This window comes from Malurus melanocephalus, unplaced genomic scaffold, assembly GCF_030028575.1.
Source record: "Malurus melanocephalus ecotype Western Australia unplaced genomic scaffold, MMel_1.1 scaffold_133, whole genome shotgun sequence".
Taxonomy (NCBI): Eukaryota; Metazoa; Chordata; class Aves; order Passeriformes; family Maluridae; genus Malurus; species Malurus melanocephalus.
The window spans coordinates 1,333,779-1,358,972 of record NW_026623365.1 but is presented as its reverse complement, the minus strand read 5'-3'; the positions used below and the strand labels follow the sequence as shown (position 1 = coordinate 1,358,972).

The 25,194-nt window shown below is 35.6% G+C and overlaps 1 protein-coding gene across 1 annotated transcript in view; it reads right to left on the bottom strand.

The window, feature by feature from the left end:
- ABCA13 (ATP binding cassette subfamily A member 13) overlaps positions 1-25,194 on the bottom strand; it is a 171,143-nt gene that overhangs the window by 96,869 nt on the left and 49,080 nt on the right. The window contains exons 20-31 of the mRNA XM_057370805.1: positions 25,030-25,169; positions 20,310-20,423; positions 19,594-19,684; positions 13,832-14,008; positions 11,495-11,795; positions 10,637-10,751; positions 9,104-9,433; positions 8,102-8,171; positions 6,981-7,115; positions 5,465-5,602; positions 2,497-2,683; positions 1,409-1,627 (exon numbers count right to left, since the gene is read on the bottom strand). Coding sequence (XP_057226788.1) covers positions 1,409-1,627; positions 2,497-2,683; positions 5,465-5,602; positions 6,981-7,115; positions 8,102-8,171; positions 9,104-9,433; positions 10,637-10,751; positions 11,495-11,795; positions 13,832-14,008; positions 19,594-19,684; positions 20,310-20,423; positions 25,030-25,169 — 2,017 coding nt within the window. The remainder of the gene's footprint in view (positions 1-1,408; positions 1,628-2,496; positions 2,684-5,464; positions 5,603-6,980; positions 7,116-8,101; positions 8,172-9,103; positions 9,434-10,636; positions 10,752-11,494; positions 11,796-13,831; positions 14,009-19,593; positions 19,685-20,309; positions 20,424-25,029; positions 25,170-25,194) is intronic.

Below are 25,194 nucleotides of genomic sequence, written 5' to 3'. Positions count from 1 at the left end.
TTCTCATTTTTAAGAAAACAGGTTTCAATACCTGTTCTGCAGTTATATAGTGAGGAAAATTATCTCTTTAGAAGCCCTCTTTTTTTAATAAAAAGATTTTGTTTCATTGTTTTGTTGCTTTTTTAACGTCTCTGAATTTTTTTAAGTATTTGTTATCTATAAAAATAATTTTTTTTAGTAGCAAGGCCTGCAGAGTTCTGAGTGTTCTTATGTGCCAGTAGTATGACAGACTTGTAATTCAGCAGTATAAGCACTATAAGATAGAGAATATTATTTGCATAAATTTTAAACCATGTACTAGGTTTGCTTAGTCTCCGTAGTTCTAGTGAATTGCTTCTGTTGTTTCTGGAGAGAATGTAGTGTCCATATCTGCRTTTGTTCAGATCAAAATTTGAAAGTAACAGACTTTTATTTCAGCTACCAAAAAAGGAAAGCCACTTAGCCACAAATGCCTCTGCATATACCTGATTGTACACTTAAGGAGAAGTCCCACCAACTTGACATTTATTTCCATTGAAGCATGGAAGTGCCTAGTCCTTCAGAAAGTCTAGCATGAATCAGAAGGTAAACAGAAACTGTTTACACTGCCACACAGTTTGAAAAGCATACCTTTTATTCCTGAAGTAGAGAAAATGTAGTTTGAAATTAATGAACCAGATCCCAACTTGTACAGTTTACTAGATAGTTTAATATATACTAGGCAAAAATAATATTTAGCCCTAAATCAAAGTATCAGCACAAACACTCAAGCAAACATTTATAAGATGACAAGTGGCAAATCTTTGGAGGTCATGTCAGAGTTCTGACTTGTTTTTCCCATTGGATTGTTCATTTTTAAACCTCTTCATTTATAAGAAACATTTCAAGGCTGGATTTTGCCAAAGGAAAATAGGGTGGCCTATTTAAAAAGAATGGAACAAGCACTGCCTTTACCTAGCTTTTCTGGCTTTCTAACCTTCCTTCTGCCACAGGTGAGGCAATAAAGGATAATAAATATATAAAGCCATTGTTGATTTATCAAAAAACTCAGGGCAAGCACAGCAGTTCACTTTCTGTCTGCCTCTCCAGCAAGGACAGAGGTAAGGCAGACAGCATGACACAGAACCCCTGCAGCTGCAACAAGGCTAACCACCTCCATTCCAGACAAAACATCATTATTTGATGGTTCTGTATACCAGGTTTTTAAACATTGACACTACCACTACAAGTATATTCAAGTAAGAGTTAGAAACTAGGAAATCTATTTTCAAGTCAGGATTTTAGAACAAGAAATATGATAAAAACTCACAAAACCTGCAATTTCCATTGCCTTTTKCTTGCAAGTTTTCCATTTTTTCTTTCTTGAGTGGCTTGCAATAGTCTTTACCAATTTAGGTGACAGATTTCAACAAATTGAAGGAAAACTTACCCAGTGACTTGCTCATTCAACTGCTCTTTGGTCCATGCAGGTGCCTTCACTGACCCATAGAGCAGGAGGTGCTCTCGCACTGTCAGTGTGCTGAACAGGACATCGTACTGCGGGCACACACCCARCTCTGTCCTGATGGCAGCCAGCTCAGTCCGGATGTCCTTCCCATTAACAATAATCGTACCAGAGCTCGGTGGATAMAGACCAGTCAACAGGGATCTGGTATAAGAAAAAAAAAAAAATCAGTACAATAATGTGCAATTCGCGCATCACTTGGATATCCTGATGTATGTTCTAGCATCCTTAGAGCAACATCAATTTGGTCAAGTATGGTTGTAGAAACATCACTAATGTTTTGGGTTTGAGTTTAACTATTTTTTGCTTTTGGTGGTTTTCTGGGGTTTTTTGATTTTTTGGTTTTGTTTTTTGTTTGGGGTTTTTTTTGTTGGTTGGTGGGTTTTTTGGTTTGTTTTTTTTTAAAACATGGTCTCAATAGTTATTCATTTCCCTTCTTCCAGAACAAAATCCATGTTTTTCCCCAACCAAATCTAACAGCGTTTTCACATGGGTATTCTGTGTGGAGTATTCCAGTTAGGTCCCATCATGCATCACTGGCTTGATGAAAGTGACCACAGCTAACAGAAATATAGAAACAAACTTCTTACTTGAGATACTTTTAAAGATTATTTTCATTTCTGGTCAACTGCCAAGAAAGAAGCTCCCTGCAACCTCTAGGGACAAAAACACCTTRAAACTCCACACTCCCCATGTCATGAATATATATAGGATGCCAGAAAAGAACACTGGCAATATGTGTTCAAGTCCACAACCAGACGTGACCAGCTCCTATTTAAGCTGTTCCTGAGCTGTTGCATCATGGTTTAAGTGGCACAGAGGACTCAGTTCTCTACTAATCATATTGCGTTTGTCGTAGATATACAACCCTCACTTTCCATGTGGTTTGGGGAGTTTATCAAATATATATTTGGGGGGGAAAAAAGGCATAACAAATAGTTCACAAATTTTTGAATTGAAAAAGCATAACAGAGACCAGAGGGGATGGTAATAGCATTAAAAGTCAGACTTACATAACTGTTGTCTTGCCAGCTCCGTTAGGTCCCAAGAGTGCTGTTATCTGACCCCTATGGAAAGTGAGGTTGAGATCTTTAACAGCAGCCTTCTGACCATTCACATGCTCTTTGGTGAGGGACAGCAGCATGACACCAATGGTGGCTTCTTCAGTGCAAGGGCCTTTCCARCCCTGAGATGCTGGGTCTGTGTGGGGAAGAGCAGCAGAAAAAAACAGTTGCTGAATCTAAACATATGTGTGGATGTATAAAGGGAAGAACAAAATAATGTAACCCCTTCTACCATTTACTAAAGCCTAGAACAGATGCTGAAATTGTCCAAAYGGACACAAACTAAACTGGAATGAAAGGCACCACGTCAATTAATATTTGCTAGGAATTTGGCCCATTTTCATTTTAAAAAGCAACTGAAAACAGTTATGCCAAGTTAAGTGCATGTCTACAAATGTATTGAWAAAGTCATAAAATAGTTGCTATATTTTATTTCTAGTAAAAAATACTCATAGTAATGCTACTTGATTCATTGTTTTATGCCCATAAGCACGAGAAAATTCTAACTGTGTAATCTACAAGACATCCAGTTTCAGGTATACAACAGTGACATAACATTTACAGGCACAGGCAGTTAATCTTCTCTATTCCCCTCAGTCAACAAAGCAAAGCAACAAAGATCTCTGTGAAATAATTCAGAGCAGCGTCCTACTCTAAACATAATTCAAGGTGCTTAAGGCAAGCAGWTATCCAGCAGTTTTCTCACTAAGAGGTAACAGCATCAGGAAACTGAGATGCCATATGACACCAATGAAGTTGCCTTCCTTTCCATGTCAGGTTGGCACTCCTTTCCAAATATGATCACAGTCAACCAGCAGCCCCTTTATATTATTAATGTGTAATATTTTATTGACTCATTACAATTGAGAAATCTGGCAGCAGATTGGGTTTTTTTCTTTTTAAGCAAGGCAAGCCAAATTGCAATTCYAGTCCATAGAAATAAACTTATGGATGAGAATTATGAGGAGAGAATTATCCTTATGAATATACATTTATATAAAATATTTATGGTTTAGAGTTATATTGTATGCAATWCTTTTACATAAATAAAATGTAAACRTTACAAGAACAGAGAACTATGCTATACATAAAAATTTGAATTTATGTAAATCAGTTACAAATTAAAATTTGTATCATTATTTCAAAGATTGATTTGTTTATGCTATGAATTAAAAAGTTGGTTTTCTCCTTTCACAATCAACTTTAAAGATTTTCTGAGAAAAAATCTTTCTAAATTTGAGGTCACTTGCTAACAAGGTACTATCCGCAATTGTGACACTACTAAGGTCTTCCTTGTCACGAACCTCTCTTCCAGTTACCTCCTCTGACTTTTGGTCTGCAGACTAAAACCACCAACAAATATTCTTCATGCTCATTCTATTGTTTCCTAAATTTGCATCCTGGGAATTMACAAAAAAGCATTCAAGCACAGAGKRCACCTCAGACCATGTAGYTCAGGAAAGACTCAAAGAGCTCCAAGTTATTAGCAGACACTAAACTGCTTTTAAAAGGGGGAGCTCCAAGTGGGTACACAGCACCCTGGTCTCTCCCAGCCCTGCTCTAGTTGTAGTTCCAGCTGGTAGAACTTMAACTCCAGCCCCTCCCTCACACACCTCTGGTTTCCCAATTGTTTTCCAAACCCCKGGAAACAGCCCTTACCTGGGCTGTATGGAACAAGTGTAAAAATTTTGTGAAAGTAAATCACTTTGCTGTTCCAAAACAATCCTTCATGGATGCATTTATCCCATTGTCAGTACAATGGCACACAATTCTTAAAAAAGACAGCAGGTTCCTTTGCTGCATGACAGTTTCAGCATTCACACACAGGCAATTTGATATYAACCTCCCAACACGAGGAGAAGCGAGCCACCAAGTGTAGGCACTTGGATGGCTTCAGACAGAAACCACYCTAATGACTGGTCAAGCAGAGATTATTTCTTTGTTTTCCACAGATTGTGTGGTGAACCCAGAGGGAAACACTGGAAAKCTTCATTTTATGTAAGGAGCAAATACAATCATCTTAACAAAATGGAGTTGTTCCAAATTGCAAAAATTCAGGCAAAATTAATACAAATAGTTTTTCCACAAGTATTTAAATGARCCTCAAGAAATTTTGAAGCCTGCTCTAATCTAGGAGACATCTATACATAAAATTGCTGAGATGTTCAGCTTCTTCACCTATGCTACAGACAACTGGATCATTTCTAAGCTATTGTAATGTCCAAAAAAAGCACAATACATCATGTTTTTCTAAAGTCCAAGATAAAATACAGGTGAGGGTGACTTACTCCTTCATTTCCAAAATCTAAACTAAATGTGAGAAAGTTCTTAAAGAGAATAGAGAAGGGAAGTAAAGAAAAAAATCTGAATTAATTGTAAGTGAACATACATGGAAGAGTTGTGAAAGCATCTGGAGGCAGATAAAAATTAGTTACAATAACAGCTTTCCAAACAGAAGGCTAAAAAGCAGAGATAGAAAAAACAGTGATTATAGAAGAGGGAAATTAAAAACAGAAGGGAAAGAAATGAATGAAGTTAATTTGTCCACTGAAACAAGAAGCATTTTTTTTTAATTTTATTAAAGTCCTACATGCTTCAGACTCAGTAAGACTAGGAAAGGCTTCAGTGAACTCCAAAAGATCCAAACAAAGCAAAGAGACAACACACTGGGACAGTAGGAACCCAAGAGACACTTATTCTACATCTTTTCAAGAGTTTTCTTTAATATTTCTGCACAATAGTTTTCAGTGAATGAATCAAGCATTACAGGGTGTAGCAAATGTACTATAWAATGGAAAAAAGAAAGGGACATGATCTAAACTTATAATATGAGACCAAGCAATGTAAAAACAGAATGACCATGACTAGCACATCATTGAAAAAAAATCCCCACTGTTCATATTCTATTACTACAAACCTTTTTCTTGGAAGTTTTCATTGAAGAAAAACATATTAGAATTCAGATAATGTCTCTTGATTCTGTCTGCACCACACAGGTTCTTCCAGTAGGAAACGGTAAAGGGAAAGTACCATCGGTTCTTTAATCCGAACTTGCCTATATAAGAATTATGATATAAACTGTTGAAATATTTATAGTCATTTTGCATCTGYTTGTAAACTAAATATTCTATCACTGCTTACAAACAGCGGGTTAGACCATTYAATTAGCTCAAATTCTTGGCACTGCTTAAAAATTTCATTAAAGTGTAAAAAAGTCAAACCAGGTGCTGASATAAAATAATCAAACTTTAGTGATGCTTTCTCTTATCTCCAAATCAGCTTCGAAGTATAACAGAACTTTAGACTTAACATAATCTTGTAACCTGTACAAAAGAAAACCCACCAAATGGCCTGCCAAGACAAAGAGCCTAATTTTTTACTATAAAAATAATCCATTGCTCATTCTTCCACTAATGTCTGCACAATGCAAACAAATCAACCACCGCAGGAAATATTTATTGCAGCACATGAAAAGAAAGGGCAAACACACACTCCTATATACAACCTAATCTTTAGCATTGCCTGATCTTTTCAGACATCACTTACCCATCACACATTACACACTCTCTCTGTTTGGAGTGTCATTGCATTGACACTGAAGGGCAAATGGAAATTTAAGATAAAATTTWAAAAATTCAGTTGCATGTTCCACCCATCCTTATTTTTCAAGGCAAAATTAATTTTTAATTTAAAAAAAAATGCAAGTAGCCAGAAGACAAAGTGATGTATGCAGATCAGAGGAAAGGTAAATTATCAGAGGAAAAGTAAAACATACAGTGAGGCATGAGGCTCTGATTTAAAATACATCAACCAGCTTTATAAGACTTATAAAACTTGGTTCATGGAAAGAAATTTAAAAACACACCACTAGTTTCTGAAAATACACTTGAAAAACAATTAGTTTTCTTTATGAACTGGACTGTGGACTGATTGGGAGCAAGACATAGTTACCAGGCTCTCTGAGGTCTTTATGATCTAAAAATGTGCTGCTGTTCATGGGTTTCAACCCAAGTACTGATTCAGAAGATTCACCATTTTTACGGGAAGTTTTGCAACCAGACTAAGCTCTGTTACTGTGAAGATCTAATAAATTCCTAATTCTGCCAAACATTAGTCCTACCCATAAGCAAACAAAAGATATTTCATGCCTACCTACAAATTCTAGTCCTTGTGTTAGCACTAGTCAATATTTGTGTATTTAGGAAGATTGTTTTTTCCCAGTCCCTAAAAAAAAAAATCAGACAGTTCCGCAGAACCTTAACTCAGAGAAAAAGATTTTCTTTTGTTTTATTTGCATAAAACCAAGAAAGACAATGCTACATTGAGTGTCTCCTGTGGTGTTTGATTTGTTTACATTGTAGAGATATTAATGGAGGAATAATATTAAATAACTTATTCAAAAAGATGAAATAAGAACGAGTCCATTATCTTACCARGAATAATATTGCTGAAATACCAGCCACCTACATAATATAAAATGGAGTCAAAGAACATCATCCAGCACATCCATCCAAAGGTCATGTATCCTCCTTGTGCCATTGACTGGTGCACATTATTCCACTGTATTCCTGGTAGTAACAATAATGATTTCGTAAAGGTCAAAGCTAAATCAGTACAGCATTAAAGATCACAAACACATCAACACCCCACACTTCTGGGTATTTAAGCACCAAACAAATCATAGTTAATAACTGTAATCCTCATGAACAGAAATAAATTTCTATGCCTCTACAATCTTGTGTTTAGAACAGCAGGTGACATTGGTGCTGGGAAAATGTAGAGAAGCTGTTGCAGAAAGGGCTGTTTATGAAGTTTTAGCTAGCCCTTAATTTGGCAAAAGAAAAAACATAACAACACCCACAAAATGGGGCACTGACCAATGAATCAGGCTTTAAGCGACTCTGCTGATATAAAGATTACACAAAGTTTAATATTTCTATAATGCTAAATCTGAAAATTCAAATCTGAGGTAAACAGGAGTGAATTCATGGAATAGTTGCTTCATATAATTATTGCATTGCAAAAGACATGAAAGGAAAAAAAAAGGTGCAAACTATAGTATAACTTCTTTAAAAACATGAAATAAGAACGAGTAGCTACCATACTGCTAAACAGGAAACAAAAATAACAAAATTGTAAATTTATTTAAAATAAAATAAAAACCTCATTTTTTTACTGAAAATGCTACTTTCCTTGCAGTACACTGGGTCATGATATTGCTTCTACAATGTTTTTCTACTATAGTCAAGGAAAGTTTTTCCCTAAGCACATTTTGCCCTACCTTCAGTAAAGATGAGTCATTTTGATGAAGTGTCTGGTGGGAAATTTAAGTAACATTTTCTGCAATTGTCTCTTCCGCTATTACCAGCTATTGTACCATTATGATACTTTTTCGGTAGTTAGAAGCACCCATTCATCAATATTGATCTTGCCATAATAGTAAAAAAAAAGTGTTACATCCTTTTAAATATCTGAACTTGATCTGATTGAAAAACATATCCAACTGTAGTTTTTGAAATTATTATTACAACTTTCTCCTAACTGAAGAGCTTACCTATTTCTTGACCCTCAAAATATGTAATGAAAAATATTCCTTGCCCAAAGGCAGTTGTAGAAAGAAGACACTACAACACCAAAAGAGAAAGAGGATGTGAACATCAAATAAAAACATGTTGTTAACAAGTTCCATGAAATAAAATAACTTGTGGTACTAAAAGTAAGCACAAACTAAAAAGACCATYTTTTTCCTCAACATAGGATAATAGTTGCTCTTTCTCTTTATGTTTTAACCATAGTCCCTCACAAACCTCACTAGTATTTACGCCACCTAACAGAGCTCCAATAATCTAGTTATTAATACTGGAAAGTGTTATTTCATCTGAACAACTGATGCTTAAAAAATTAGCATTTTTTAAGTGTATGAATTATTCCACCAGCTTAATATAGTGAGTTATTTTGAAATAGTGAAGTCATGATSTGTGAAATACGGTTTTCATTATATGATGGTGATATCTGATGTTACATTCAGGAATATAGTATGTTAGGGCAGTACAAAGACATAAAGCAGGCTATGGAATACATCAATCAGGAAAAGACCTGAAATAACCTATCCCAAAGAAACATATACCTCAGATTACATGCCTGGACARGTTTCTGATCTATTCTCCAATTACACCTAACAGAAAATCAATCACTACATTTCCTCCAAACAAATAATGACTTTGAGAAGTGGCATGTTATCAGCTGATCTTGAAAATACACAAAAGTTACAAATATTTTGAGGCCAAGCCATTAAGAGAACTCATGAGCATGAGGAATGCAAATTCCCAATATTTTGTGTAGATTTATAAAATTGCCCTGACAATTTATTTTCATTGCTTTCCACATCCTAAATATTATCCCACAGGAGATTTATTAGTGTGATTTATTTCCAATGATCACAAAAGCAAACAGAAATAGGGAAAAAATAAGTTCATTACGGTCTAATGTTTTGAAACTATAGAAATTCACAGCATAGTTAGAGAAGAAAAATTAGGAAAGAAAAATAAATATTTACCATTATAATCTGGCTGGTGAAACTCAGCTGGTTCTGCAGGACCAACAAAACTATGTAGGGTAAAAAGCTGATCATATAGACAAGGCTGGCACACAGAGCTGCTGTATCAGCACTGCTAAAAAACGCTCCCAAAAAATAGCTTAACATGATAACGGTAACTCCAAATTCCAGGAGGAAAAGGAAGATAAGGAAGCCATTGCTATAAGCAAAGATACCACTTGTTTTTAAAATGATGGCCAGAGCACAGCTGCTTACTGTGAGCACAATGACATTCTCCAAAAACCAAGCAAAGAAATGAATGGCTGGATACACACCCATTGTCTTCATGTACTGCAAGAAAACAAGCAAAGAGAGCTAAAGTTAGGAACAAACTTCCTTCTTGTTTTTCTTTTTTAAACAAAACATGTCACCAAGARACTACCAGCTTCCCAAAGGATGTCATCTTCCCCTTAATTTTTTAGTTTCTTTTCCCTTGTCCTGTGTTCTCTCCTAGGTCTCCTGTGTTGTTGAGCAGGGCAGTCTCTCAGATCATCACAAACAAATACAAGGAGTCACTGCGCTCAGCACAGCTCTCTTTTGCACAGGGTTCAGGACCAAATGTCAGATTACTGGTTGTTCCAGTGAGGAGTTTGCCTTTTTGTACTCTAAAAAGTACAGAGAGCATCCACAGCAATGTATAAACAAACTTTTTATTTTTCCCAGCCTGTTGAGCTTCTGAAAGAGATGTAGAGTTTGTGACCTTTATGTATTACCAGGCAAATCACCATTAAGCCAGSTAAGAAGTATCATCCCTCTTTCTAAAAAATGCTTTTTGATACAATCTAATAAAACCTCTAACACATTTTTCATAAGACCATTAAAATTTATATTAAGTTGATTTAATATTTTGAAGTATTAAAAAAGTTTATCTTACAACAGAAAGATTAGAGAAATTAGATAACTCCTCARTAATTCCCCAAATTAAAAATCTTACTCAAGCAGTAATTCTGGTGATACAGTGAAACTAGTGTAATTCTTTAAAAGAGTGTATTCTYCATAAAGAAATGTATCACAGGGCCCCTATCCTTCCATATGCTTAGGACCTGTGAAGACTAGTCATTGATATAAGCAAAAAAGTTGAGGTTTTTTATGTCATTTCCCTTCTATTTCTGATAGTTACACAGTACACGACAAATTCATAACTTGGGTTAAATAGTTTTATCGTTAGAGACTACATAGAGCAAAATATGAAAAAAAAAAATCCAAAATAAAAAACATTGTAATCACAAGACCCTCCCAAATAACACTTTCCAGCTTCAACCTCTATGGATCTTTTGCTTGTTGCTTTTTGCCACATGGACAATATTTGCAACGTGATGCTCAAACAATGTTGTGAATCTGTGTTGGCARCTAGAACCAGACCCCACTGCCCAGAGGAAACAAGTGAAAACAAAGCCATCTGGATTATAAGTACATAAAAGTACCTWACAAGTTCTGCATATCAGTGCATTTTAATGAATAAATTTTCTTTTCAGAGGTTCATCTGCCTCTTACCTCTTCAAGATGAATTTCTCTTTCATAAACCAGCTTGCGAACCATACCAGCAACTGAAACCATCCATGTTAACATCATCATAAGTGGGAAAAAAAACCCTATGTTGTTCAAGAATCTATGAAAGAACACACATGAAGAGCTGTCAACCCCCAAAGGTAATTTATTTTCTAGCAGAATTTTAATAGGTTAATACTGGAACTGTTCTTAAAGCATGCACAAAATAAGATCTGATAAGAATAATAAGATTTATTCCTGTTCTGGTTAGACTGACTTATTTTTTATGTAACAAGCTAAATTTATCAATTGTACAATATTATTATATTATTATTTTATATATCATTATTTTAAACAATGMAACTGATTTAATTACTCTTTAGGGCTCCATTCAAAGTCAAACAAAATTCAGATTTCTGTCAACTGTAAAGTAATATATTTGGACAGTGAGGAATAACAGTCAATTTTTACTCCACTTTAACAAATTTATTACCACYAACTAATTTTAAAATCTAATAGGAAATTAAGGATTTCAAAGGGCTCTCTTTGAATAATCTAAGTTAATTTCACACTATTTTGACACAGACTCTGTCCAGCAGGCTACTCCACAGTATGGCTGCAAACAGTTTGTAAGGGGCCATCTGCCWGATAACCAACAAACATTGTATAATGTGTTATGTTAAACACAGCTGTCAGTCAATATTTGCTATGCTGTAATAGTCTGGTTTTGGATGTACTTGTTTAATCCTGTGCCAAGATATACATTCACCCATTTAAAAGTGGGAACGTAGWAGAATCCCAAGTTCTCTAGCACTAATCTAACAAGGATAATACATTGAATTAAAAAGCTGAAAGTTTACTTACAGATCACTTGTATGACAAGGGTAAGGCATGGCTTGCACCTGAATTGCTGTTTCTGAGGTGTCTGTCCCAGTCTGTGCTGAAATAATTGCCCTGTCAATCATGTCTTGAAGAGGAATAAAGACATGGTTGTATTTGAACCCATCAGCTGGCAACTTGTGGGGATGGGATTTCCATGTTGGATTTTTAATCAAATCTGTTCTCATGCTGTAGAGAACGCTGGTTCTAATTGTATATGAAATGTGTTTTGGAAGAAGATTGCTAGAATTTTGCTTCTTGTCCTTTGGCGGAAGGAAGATAATACCTGACATGAGAAGAAAGAAAGCTTCATAACTAAGCTTATATAATTTATGCTATTCCATAGCTATCTCATGGTTAATTACTGTATGACATAGGATACATTCATCTGCCAGAGCAGGCCTCTAAAGTTTCTTGATCCCCAGCCCAAAACTGGCAGCTTTCAGAGACACATTTTTTACATTTGTGAATATGAAATGCAAAAGATAATTCACATGATAAATGGGTTTGTAACTACCGTTTTTGTCTGAGATTATTTGGGTTYTTTTTTAACTGCTGTTTTCTCTTTGCATCCATACTTAACCCTTTTTGGRAGACTGATATTAGTTCCACAGTAAAAGCAGCAGCTATAAAATTTCTCCAACAAAAAGGATAGCAACTTCCCTAACAAGATGACAAAGGAAACCGTACCAACCCACTAAAATTTACTCTGTTGTAAATTTTCAAGCCAATTACAAATCTTCTGGCATAGAATTGCAGATTTTGCATGTTTGTTTTCTCTAGCTCTGTAAAAAGGAAAAAAAAAAAAAAACCCAAACAGATGAAATCTTGATATGCAGCTGTAAAGATGAAGCCAAAACAGGAGAGTGATTGCATTCACTTTTGGGGGGACCCAGACTTTTTTGGATAAAACATTTCTGGATAAATGCAAAATGTTGCCCTTTTCTTTGTTAGGAAAAGGGAGAGACACCTTACCTATCATCTGGTTCTCTGAATGATAATAAAATATAGAACACTTTACTGCAAAGTTTATTTCTTTTAGCTGGCCAATCACATTTTCCCATTTATGCAAAGAGTTGATTTTCTAAGACACTCCATGAGGCTCTGAAGACCACAACCAAAGCAAGGAAAATTCCATTCTAGTTGAACATATTCTAYGGAGAGGAATGTATGCTTACATCAGAGCATGTAACATTGACATACTGGACACATTAGGTCCCTTAAATGCCATCTTCTCTCTAATAATCTGAAGATATTATAGGGCCAGAGCACTGAACAACACTCACAAGAAATGTCTTGTCTTATATTAGCATATSACCCTTCCTTAGGTAAGTGGATCTAGAATTTACTAATTCAATTTTCTGAGAGCCAAGATTTATCTGTCCTTTTTTTTTTCCTTGAAGAGACAAACAGATTGCCTTCTCCAAAGTATTCCTGAGAATTTTCCATATCTCAAGGTATGGGCTGCTGGTTTTATATTGATAGAGGATAGCCATTGCCAGGGTACTGTGCAGATCACAAAACAAGCATAGGGTTCCAGACTCAGCAGTTTCCTTCTGTACAAGTGCTTTCTCATGTCTTCTGTTGTACACATACAGGCATAAGGGAGACAATAAAAAACAAAAGAACAGTGGCAAAATTTTGTGAAACACTTTATATTGACTTAAGTGGACCTTYCTTCTGGAAAGGCTACGTGCAACATACAGCATTTTCTGCCAGAAAAGTGTGCATGTTAAGGAAAATATTCTTGCCTTTTAAACTCCCTTGTAAAATTAATTGATTCWCTGTGATAAGCATATAATACAGGAAAAAGATAAAAAGTGTAATCCCAGGGAAGAAAAGGCTTTCCTTAATAATGTATTTACTCTGAATAAACWAGCTAATCTTTCTGAGCTCTTGGTTTAAGAATAAATTTTACCAAAACCCCTTTCTTTCCTCCTTTCTGAAAAGTCAAAAATATTTAAAAAAAAATGAAAGCATGTAAACTAGATTAACTAGATCATCTCGTCATCTTGTTAAATTACCTCAGTATTCTACATTTTTTCACCTCTTTCTTCTTTAAATATTTATGACCATTCTTTTAAATATTTTTACAAATAAGAGACTCGAAGGATGAATTTGGCCATTCCACAGTTAATATAATTAGTCTTTCCAGGTTACATTAGAGTATTCAAATGTGCTTTATTTTGACTGTATTATATGTGATTTAATGCACGCTTTGAAACTGTGCAACCTTAACCTACCTTATAAATAAACACAGACAACAACTACAAAGCCTAAAATTTTTAATATGTAAAAATATGTTTTACATAAGGTACTTACTAGCCAAAAGATTATTTTCCTGCATGAGTACATGAGCCTTCTCCTCCAATTTCTCAATAGAGTCAAAAGGCTGGAAACGGTCCAGTAACACACAGGAAGAGATATTTACTACAAGCTGTGTCAACAGGTCAATCTGTTTACTTGCTGAGCTGTTAAGCATCTTGTTCATCATAGTTTCTACGATGAGGAAACAAAATGAACTTCCTTAGTTTTGATAATCAGAACAGAAAGGTACATTGTCACTTGCACATCCTATAGGATTGTATTTAAGAAAAAACCCTGAAGTTTTAAAAACATAKAAATTTTAGTGTAAATTTGTGGAAGTGCAGTTCACATTTCAGTGAATTTTCAAGCCCTCAGCTATGGTTTCCTTCAATTTTAGAGAAATAAAAATGTTACAAATTCCAGGAAAGTTTTAGAAAGAGACCACACCTTTGAAGCTGTAGGACTTCTAATGTTTTCTTACGTTTCCGTATCTAGTCCCATAAATACAAGGGAATTACTGTGCTTCAGACRTCACAATAGATATTAATCTCTCATTTAGTAACATGTTATTGTTTCTCCTTGACACTGTATTTCAAGAACTATGTAATAYAGAGCAGAAGCATTTCGACAGGAGTCCTACATTTAAAAACATCTGAAGAAATCCTAAGATTCTCTCTATTTTCACTTTATCAATAGATCCAGGATGATCATATACCTCAGCCAAAACCTGGTTTCAAAAAAAACCTCAACTTTTGGAGGAATTCAATTCCTTATCCATTGGTGGAGAATATCGAGGCAATGTTATAGTCTTATATTTCAGAGAAAAACCAGAAGGATAGCATGATCTAGAAACAACTCAAAATGAAAACATATGAATTTCCCACATAATATACAATGCTATAAAACACCAAACAYAATTTTCCATCTTCAATTTTTCCAGACTCACTTGAAGATATGGGCTTTAAAAAGAATAGGTGGTGACCTCCTTTGATCACAGTCATGACAGACAAATCCTGGATGATAGACATCACTCAGCACCAGCACAGGAAATATTAMAATAGGAAGGCAAATAAGTGGAAAGCATACAAAGCAGTCTGAAGAAGGGGTGTGATTAACAGTGAGAAAGGATAAAAAGCACAAGGAGAAAAAGTAGAGGAACTGACAGTCTAGAATTCAAAAGAYAGGCCAATAACAGGGTGAATTCATAGGCTGAGAGAAACCAGAACCTAATAGAGAGACTATATCTCTCATTTATGACTATCCTTGAGGAGGAAAATGAAGGAAACACCTGTGCTGCTCCTTTTTTTTACAGCATTAGAGAGAACAGAATATTCCTAGCATTAAGCCCAAGTGGGAAGGCTAAGTTTTCATACATATTTTTTATATATTTATGTAATGATACATAGCCATATATACATTCTTCTTATGAAGACAGACTGAGACTGTTGGGGTTTGACGTGGAGAAGGCTCCAGACAGAAATTACAGCACCTTCCAGATTTTATTGTGGCCTTCCTGTTACTGAAGGGGGCCTTCAAAAAAGCTGGGGAGGGACTTTGTGCAAGTAAGTGTAGGTATAGGACAAGAGGGAATGGTATTCAATCAGGCTGGATGCATCTCTGAGCAACCTGGTGCAGCACAGGGGTTGGATCCAGATCCTTAAGGTCCACTCCCACTGAAAGTATCCTATCATTCAGCAACACATACACACACAAGACCTTAATTTTAAATCAATAGCTAACTAAAAATAGCTTCTGTCATGAGTTAAACTCTTGAAAATTTTAGCATAAGAAATAACATCTACATTGCTGTTGGCTTGGAGTGTGGCATACCTAAATATTTCTGGAAGAAAATATTGTCTTTCACAATGTGCCTGAACTCCTGTACCCCATCATAGAAAGAGCACATGTATGAAAAAATTCAATCTACATGAAGTTTCAAAATCAAGAGCTATAGAGTTGATGACCTTGGTTTTTTTCCATTTATAAATGTAGCAATTATGAACGTAAAAGTCAGAAAATCTGTGTCCACTATTRTCTTCATATTTTGTTAAAAATCAAGCCTGCCTTCATCATCCACTCAGCTTGTTTAACCTACCATTAAGTAATTGGGAGTAAATATAAATGGCTTGTGTAAAACCATTGAGTAGAAGTACTATTTAAGTAAAAATAAAAAGTTGCTGGAAGAATAAATTAGAATAAATAAGGAATAAATAAATTTGGGTGAGAAATTAGAAAAAAAGTTTATAGTCATCAGAAGATTTGGGTGGTGGCACAGTTTTCAGTGATAACATTACAGCTATTTTTTTTCCTGCCTGCCAAATACACACAAAACTATTTCATTACAACCACGGCAGCAGAGGAGTAGCACAAAGGAAAGCTGCTTGTTTTGTTTTGTGGAGTTTCTTTTTATCACCCTGGCTGTTACTTATTGAGTCACATRTAGCCCTTTGTAAGGGAGAGTCCTYGACAATGAAAACAAACTTCACCTCTGGGAGAAATCACAGAAGGGCAGGAGAGACTCAGCCAGCAAGAATTTAAWGAGGAACCTACAGCACAATTGCCTCTCAGTGCTTCCTGAAGGTTTGCAAGTACTGTACAAACTGAAAGGACACAGGAAGGAGCTCACAAGTTCTAGTGGGGCAGGGTTTATGCAAAATCGGTAGGAAATTATTGCAAGTTGCTGGGCTGCAAAGCAAGCATAGGGGAAAGCAATTGTCTTGCCCATACACACCCAGCTTAGAAAGCAAAGGACTTAAAAAGAAAACCACAAGTTTTCAGCCCTCAACTAAACATTTACCTTGTTCCACATGAGTAAATCTGACACAGTAACCCTGTTAAACAGTTTTACAAATTGCTAATTTTCTGAGGTTTTGCAGCACAATGATTTTATAGAGACATTTGAAGAGTTCTACATCTATCCACTCTGTCCATGACACTTTACAGTAGGGGAAGCAGGGAGAATAATGWCACTAAGTCTGTTAACATTTTTATAGCATTGTAGAGAAATAACAAAAGGATACGAACACAAGCATCYTGTATTTGAGGATAATTAGAAGTCCACTGAATGAGAGTATAGATATGATAAAGGGAATATTTGCTTTAGTTAGAATACATGATCACAGAGATCAGGAGATTTTAGAAAGCTGGAAGTTTAGATTAAAATACAAAAGATTGTGAGTGGTGAAACTAGTAATATATGTGGATRTATTCAAGGATTGGATGCAAGCAAGATAATTACAGGACTAAACAGCTGATGCAATACAAGATTAATGAAATCTTTAAAAAAAAGAAAGCAAGTGAGGTTTAGAGTTAAGTTACACATGATTATGGACTAATAAAATGAACAAAAAAAAAAAAAGATAAAAATGGGAGTGCATGTCATTTATCAAGAAATAAAGGGGCCAAGTGAATCTATACAAAGTGTAATCAATGTGTAAATGCAGAGGAGTGCTCTGGTACTTTGGAGAGATTGGTTTCATAAAAGCATAAATGTTCTTGTGATTATAGCCCATATTGATTTTCAGTTTTTTATACCATATCAATTCTATCAACTTAAAATAAGGAAATTCTAATTTCATAAGCCATTCTACTTAAATCATATTCTGCCTTGACCATCCAAACTATTAACTATTTATTACATGTCATCAAATATCCTTAGTTCTGTTCAAAAGCTATCATTTGAGAAACACAGGTACAGATTTCAGTGTTGTTGTCTGTGTCAATAAAGAAGGATCTGATATCTCCCAAGATCATAATATATATTTAATGGAATATTGTTTGCCTGTAACCTCTCATGTAGTTCGCAGTGTTAGGTCAACACAAGCAAAATCCAGCTATTACTCAACTAATAGATTGTGATAGCTACATTTCCAGCAGGCCCTGAAATTTAACAGACTTGCTCTTTCCTCCATCTTATCTTTCCAATATTGTGATTCTAAGGAATTGCTTTTTAGCTGTATTATGACCCATCTTCACCTTGATGYGTGAACTGTGCCTAACCCAGACTAGCCAGCAGCTCACTGGTTAAGAAAATTATCCGTGGAGAAAAGAGATTCAAATTTGAGTCCCTTGCCTAAGGAGGACACAGATTTTTTTCCAGTGTGAAGTCCAGACATCGTTTGCCATTTTTCTTAGTGAAAGTGTGCACTAGCCATTCCATATCKTCAAAGAGAGCCTTCAAACCAAGGCCCATTTCAATTAAATCTCACAACCYGTCTGCAAAAGAAAAGCCACACCAGGTCACATCAACCATGACTGCATCAGCTCAGGGCAGTAGTACAATTTAAGAGTGAGAACACAATTAATTTACAAGTTCTCAGGAGCCTCCATGGATTTTGTCCATCTCCTGCTTAGAGGCAGATACGAAAAACCAATAAAAGCTGTACTTCAGGTACATTTATTTACTTTAGCTATAGTCTCAATCATTTGACTGTAAATCAGACTTAATAACTTACATTTCTATAAAATCCATTTTTTCAAAGCAATGAGAATTACAAAATCCCTCTGTGGGGGTACCTGAGAGCTCATCACTGCCCTCCTCCAGAAAGTGACTGGAACAGATTTGTGCCTGCTCATAGTTACCTTAACACTCACAGATCAGAAACCACACAGATCTGTCCTTTCTACCACAATCCTCCTCTTGGAAGTACCTTGCTCCCTTTGTCCATAGTGTCACACTGTGTGTTATTGCATTTTATCTCACTTTTCTCTCTCTGTTCCTCAAAATCATTAAATTTTCTTAAATGACATTGGACTCTGCTTTAGTATGGACTTTTCCTTCTGGCACATGCTGGCAAACATTCTACAGATAATGCATCTGCCATACTGACACCAGGACACAGTGAATTTTTTTCCAATTATTAAATTCTTATAAAGTCATTAAGTAACTTAAATTTACAGCATAATCCTTTCTATTCTCCTACTTAAATTCTTGAATATCCCATATTATACCAAATAAGAATTCCCCTTCTCCTCCATCAAGAACCATTCCCTTTGGGCTATCCACCTTACCCTGGAGGCTCTCTATTTGACTGCCAGGGCTCAGTACCAATGCAGRAAGAGGGCATCCAGGGATGGCTGTGCCCCAAGGGGAGGCTGCTGGCAGCCCCCTGCAGACAAATTAATCAGGGCCACTCCATCCCCCCCACGTCACACCTGGTTGTGGATCTGATCATGGACCTGCACCCACACTGCTTCCCAGAGGGTGATGTTCTGCCCTCMGCATCATCCCCATGGCCCCACTGGGTTATTCCAGAGCTGGGACTGGCCCTGGTTGCTTCCTATTGACAATTATAACCCTCTCTCAGGCTTTTCTGAGGCTGAAGGGCACACCACACAACTGATTCTCAATAAACAGAAAAAAAAAATACAGGGAGTTTTTGATCAAACACACTGTATCCAATCTCATTTTCTATTTATTTCCTTCATCATTTACTACAAAAATATACTTCAACCTAATGGAACTTCCATCTAACAGCTACTGGGTTTACATCTTCTTTCCCTCCTTTTAAATACAGATCTAAAGTTTGTGTCTCTGCTATGACTTTGKCACTTCTGATTCATTACCAATATTGTTTCAATATTTGAAATTCAAATTATCTAGTCACTCAAAAGAAAAAATTAAAAACCTTTGAGAGAAACTCAAGAGTGTAAAGTCTCTTATTACTTTACTTAAGTATCATGAAGTAGGTAAAACACTCAATTTCAACTAAATGTGGTTCTAAGTTGAAGTACAAGTCTAACAAGGCCAATCATTACATGTACTTTTATGTACGTACCATATGCTTGCATTTTTTTAAGGAGTTTTTCCATGTTGATATCCAAATTACTTTCTATGAAATGCTTTATGAAATTGTKCTGCAGTGCTTCCTAAAATGATAAATGATAGATGTTACATCAGGTTTATCTTCTCTAAGGAAATACAAAATATACATATGCGTTAGTGTTCAATTGCATTATCAAGATCTCCTGCATAACACTGGAGAAATCATTTAGCCTTTCCATGTCTTCAGTCTTCCCCTCTTAACAGGTTGATGCCACGCATTTCAAAGAAATGGCAGGGGGATGGTGAAGGGATTTAGGAGAGGTGGCAGGGGAAGACACAAATATATAGAATAGAAAAACCTCAGTAACAAGAATCTTTTTTCTTTTATAGTCAATATTTCCCTCATCAGTTTTTCTCATCAGTTTCACATTTTGCTGGCAAACATAAGCAATGAACAAACAAGTTCCAAAACCATTTTATTTCYCCTCTTGATCAGGGATTCCAGAGTGACAATGGGGATAGTGAGGTAACATTGCGTTTAAGTATTTTCATGGCAGAAGTTTCACAGCATCAGGCTGCAGGTTCATAAGCTAAATCTAACCTTCCTCTTTTTCAGCTCTTTTTTAAAACTAAAGTCAGATACATGAGTGGTTTTACATGTATAGAAATACCGTCTGGATCATGCAGCAAAAAGTTGGAAAATAGAAAGATCTCCCACAGTTCACCAACCTGCAGTCGGGAGACTGTGAGAACATTTCCACTGGTTTTGAAAACCTCAGACATCCTAAGCCATGTCTCAGAATAAGTCTTCAAGTTTTCCACAAAACCAAAAGTGAAATTAGCCTGGGAAAAAAAACACATGGAAACAAGTGAAGTGAAAATTGAGCACAGTAAATCTTAAGAAACAGGAAAACCKTTATGCTTTACATCTTCTGCAACTCCTTTCCATTTCATTTTAATAGCCAGCAGTAAAAAAATCCATGTTTTCTTTCTTTAATTTAAGAAATTRAAAGGGTTTTTTTGATACCAAGCAAATCAAAGTTTTCCTGTTTTCCGTATGTTTCCCGCCTGAAGTACCATAAAGATTTCTTTATTTTATARTGTCTCTTTCATACAGAGTATCATGGGTGTACTTCAGAAATACGGAAGAAGAAATACAGTTAGGACATATTAAAAAAAAGTCTTTGCATTTGTGGGTCTTTTGTTCAAACTACATCAACTGAATACATAATAAAAATGAAATTTGGAAGCACAGTTTWGACAATAAATTCAACTGATCAATCAATCTGTTTCAAAATACTCTCTCAGGGRAAGACTTGAATAAAGCAAAATTGCCTCCCCACTAAAACATAGGTAACAATTTCTCTCTTAGTAAACAACCAGCAATTCTTTTTTCCACCCTGTTTTAAACAGTTCACAAGTATACTCAAGAATAGAAAATATTGCAGGATCTTTTTGTTTCAATTGGTGTTATCAGTCACAAAAGTGCATTTAAGAACAATCCAGCACTGTTGTTATGGTAAAAATTGTCATATTTTCCAGCAAAGAGTGTCTGCAGTGAGTTGTAAACTCCAATTTGGGACTACACTTTTTGCAATAATTCCTATTGAAAGTATACAATTTCTRCCATAGTATTTTAAGTGCCTTTTTCAAAATCCCACTCTTAGCACAGCATGTGAAAACAATTTGTGTGGTTTTTTCTTCCACTTTCTAACACAGAGGGCTCCAAAGAGACCTTTCATGTAATTTTGTTTCCCTAAAAAGCATTAGACATTTAACTTCTATGAGAATTCCTATTCCATTTCAAAGAGTGATCATTCATTACTATTAAAGAGAAAGTGATCCTAAATGTTAAACCAAATCTGCTGTTGTGCAGACAAAACAAGTTCTGATCAGAAGAAATGCAGAAACCTCATGGATTGAAACCCCAGACCAGGCATGGTGGTGACAAGATGAAGGAGACCAGGAAAGCTGCAAAGGTGACAAACAGCTGGTCTGGGAGATCGGTCTCTCTCCAGGACAGAGCAAGCACAGGTCACCAGAACACAAGGAGATCGATCTTTCAGACACTACTAGAAACTATCATATCGAGCACCTGGTAAGTTTTGGGCTCAGTAGAGCTTTGTGCTTCTTGACTTGACTCTAAACAGCACAAAGGAATAATTTTTGTGCTGAAACTGCYTTCAAAGAGCTACTATAATGTGCTTGTATTCAACTTTCTTATACAAAAAATAAAAACCCCAAATTACTGCAGCAGCATGGATTTTTGGAAAAGATGAACTTTCTATAATATAGGCACTTATCTGAAAGAAATTAAAAGCAGCAAAGTGGTAAGTTGTGTGCAGAAGGCACAGAGTCTAAGGCAGCATAGAGGAAACTGAACAAATATCTACTGCCTRTTAAAAAGAAATTTGAGGAAGACCACATATATATACACACACACACAGAGTGCAATGCAGGAAGCCACCGGAAAACTTCCTTACAAAGGAGGGTTACCTCCAAATAAGATGGGAAAAAAAAAACACACACAAAAAAAAAAAAACCTAGGAGAGAAAAACAAAAGGGGGAGTTAGAGTTTAAAAGTGTTTTTGCTTTATCATTMATGACAGTAGGCATTGGGGAAGTTCCTGTGTGAGAAGCCTTCCACACGCAAAACTCTTTGAAGAATCTTTCTCTAATCGAAGAATAAGTAAGAAAGTCATACAACTTAAAAAATTAACAATAAAGAGTTTCCAGGAAAAGATAATGTCCAGCCAAGAATTTCAAAAGCACTTGAGGATTAAATAGCTGAACTACTCACTATAGTGTAACTTTCTTATTAAAATTCCCTTGTTATGAGGGAAGTGGAAAATAAAAAACGCAAAGCTATTTATAAAGATGTTAGGGGAACCAGAGGGTTGTAGACTAATAATTCTGGACTCTAAATAAGCTTTATTTTTTTTATTCTAATAATGAATTACAATAAAGAATAGTAGTAAATATAGAATATAATTAAATACAGCTAAGAGATAAAAACACAGAATTATAAAACAGAAGGTGCTGCTGTTTGAAAGTGGAAGAACAAACTAAGGAGGAAGAAGTGGTTGATGTAAAACTCACCACAGGCATAATAAATACTAGGAATTCATATAACCCAGAAAGCAAGTGGACAAAATATTGCCAGAGTCCTGCCAAGCCCAACCCCAAAGTTTTTGAAAATATCAGAAAATTCTTCTAATGTGATTACCTGAATATGACAATCTTCTGAAAYAGAAAAAATACTTTCATAAGATAAATGTATCAGTGGCAAAAAAGTTAGTTGTGAAAGCAAAGGTCAAAACATAACACGTGGCCTTTGAACTCCTGGATGCCAGTTGACAATGAGCTCTTTTACCATCAGGCAACACCATAGCCTGTCACTGCAACTGTCACCATTAATCTACTCAGTAGAACTGTTAATGTCTCTGAAACCAAAACCCAGCAACCTCACAATTTATTGAAGAGTGGTCAATTACACTGTCTCAAAACAAAATAGTCCATGTGGAATACTTAGAGAATATGGCAGAGTATAGAAATATCAGTTTTCTTCAAATCTGTAATCCTCTACTTTTTTCTTTTAGRACATAGATGGCATATGGCCATAGAGTCTAAAGGAAATGAGAACTGTTACAATTTCCCTAGCAGATTAGGCTTGTAAAAGCTGCAGGGTTAGGGTTTAGTAGCTACTGATATTTGAGATGTCAGGGGCAATATTTTGCACTTAAATTTTGTTTCTGTTAAAGCAAAAGCTGACAGATTTCTGTAATAAAATCAAAGGAGGAAATTTCCCACTACTTTCACAGTTGCACAATACCAACAGATACCAATTCATAACTACTTATTAGATTTACAGGATTGGGGAAAGAGGCAAAAGTGTATTTACACAGATTGCTGAATAAGCTGAAGGAACTTTTGTAGCCTGAGAACATGGAACAAGAATAAGAGCCTGTGCTGGGGGCATCTACCCGAATCTTTGTATTGGTCTAGAGCATTAAATCCCACCTCCAATCAACCAACAAACCCAAAAAACCAACCCCCAAGCAAACTTCTTTCTGAACCACACTATTCAGTCCAGATTCCACTGAAAGGTTTATGGGGGAACATACTGTATGTGAAGATAGCTATCTTTCKTTATAGAAACTTTCTTTATAGATACTTTTAAGAATGGAGGTTTGACATATTAATTTGCAAAATAATGTGGAAATGTTTTAAGTGCTATATTCCTAATGTCATTGTAACATAGAATTTCAAAATTATATGTAATATTTATCATTTCTTACAACTCATTCTTTATAGAATTTCCATCTAAAAACATCAAGAGCAGCTTCATTTCTAACTGAATAAAAAATTTTAGTTAATTATACTGAACTCTGGCGAGACAAGCTGTTCCCCRAATTAAGTTATTTAACTGCAAAATATTAAATCACTCAATCTTTTTTTTCCAATTAAGAACAGAAACTAAAAAGTTATCTAGTATCTGCTGTCTAGAATTGGCTTTTTGTCTTTGTTCTCAACTATCTTGTTTAGAGCACAAGTCACAATACCACAAATTTCTCCATTTGCAGAGAATATAGTTAGCATCATATTTGAAGCTACTAGGATCTTATTGTGTTCCACTTGCAAGCAGGATTTATTTTTTTTTCCAGATTCTAATCCAAATTGTCATTCTTGCAATAATTATTAGTGCAGGGTAAAAGTAATATATTTAGAAATTCAATGCAAAATTTGCACTATTAGAACTCTARTAGTTACCTAAGTCACCAACCCTTCTCTTACAGAAGTGCCTCTAAGCTAGGTATGAAGAAAAATGTCATTGTCAATAATCTCACTCAGAAAAGAACACCAACAACAGTAGAAGCAAAACCCTTGAATACCATCATCATCATGCACATAAACAACACCTCAGTCATGACTGGTCACTCATCTACTGGTGTTAGAAACAATCAGGAAGGATGGACTGTAGATTTCTTCATTCTTTTTTTCTTTAAATTCAGATCAGTGACCCTAAGAACAGGGATTTTTTCCCTGGGGCATCCCTTCTCACAGGTCTCTCTGTGTTCCCATCATACAAACATGTTGAAGGCAAAAGCTTACCTAAAATACATGTACCCTTCACCTCAAATCAGCATGAATCACATGACACTACTCCTAACATGTTCTTTTTAATCTCTCTGTACATGGTTTAAAGGACTTTGAGCAAAATCTAACTTTTCACGCTGAGTTGGAAGCACTGTAACAACTAGGATAAAAGTTAAGAGAACTGCGAAATTTAAAGTGGGAAACAGGTAAGACCTCAGGGGGCAGGCTGGATCTATTTTTCTGAAAGGCAATTATCCAATTGCTTCTGCCAACCCTGAAAGAAGTGTGCCTCAAAAACGAAGTACAAAGACAAAATCAATACACAGAAATAGTGTGGCTGTTTGATACTCACCTTCTCCATCACCAGGTCAATCATGTTGATGTTTGAATTGTACAGTATCTTCCCATGTAATAAAGGTTTCAGGAAAGTCCACAGCAAAGCCCCATTAGGAGCCTGCAAAATCTCCTGATAAAGTTTCAAGCAAAAAGGAGCTGCAAAAACAAAGACAGACTCAAA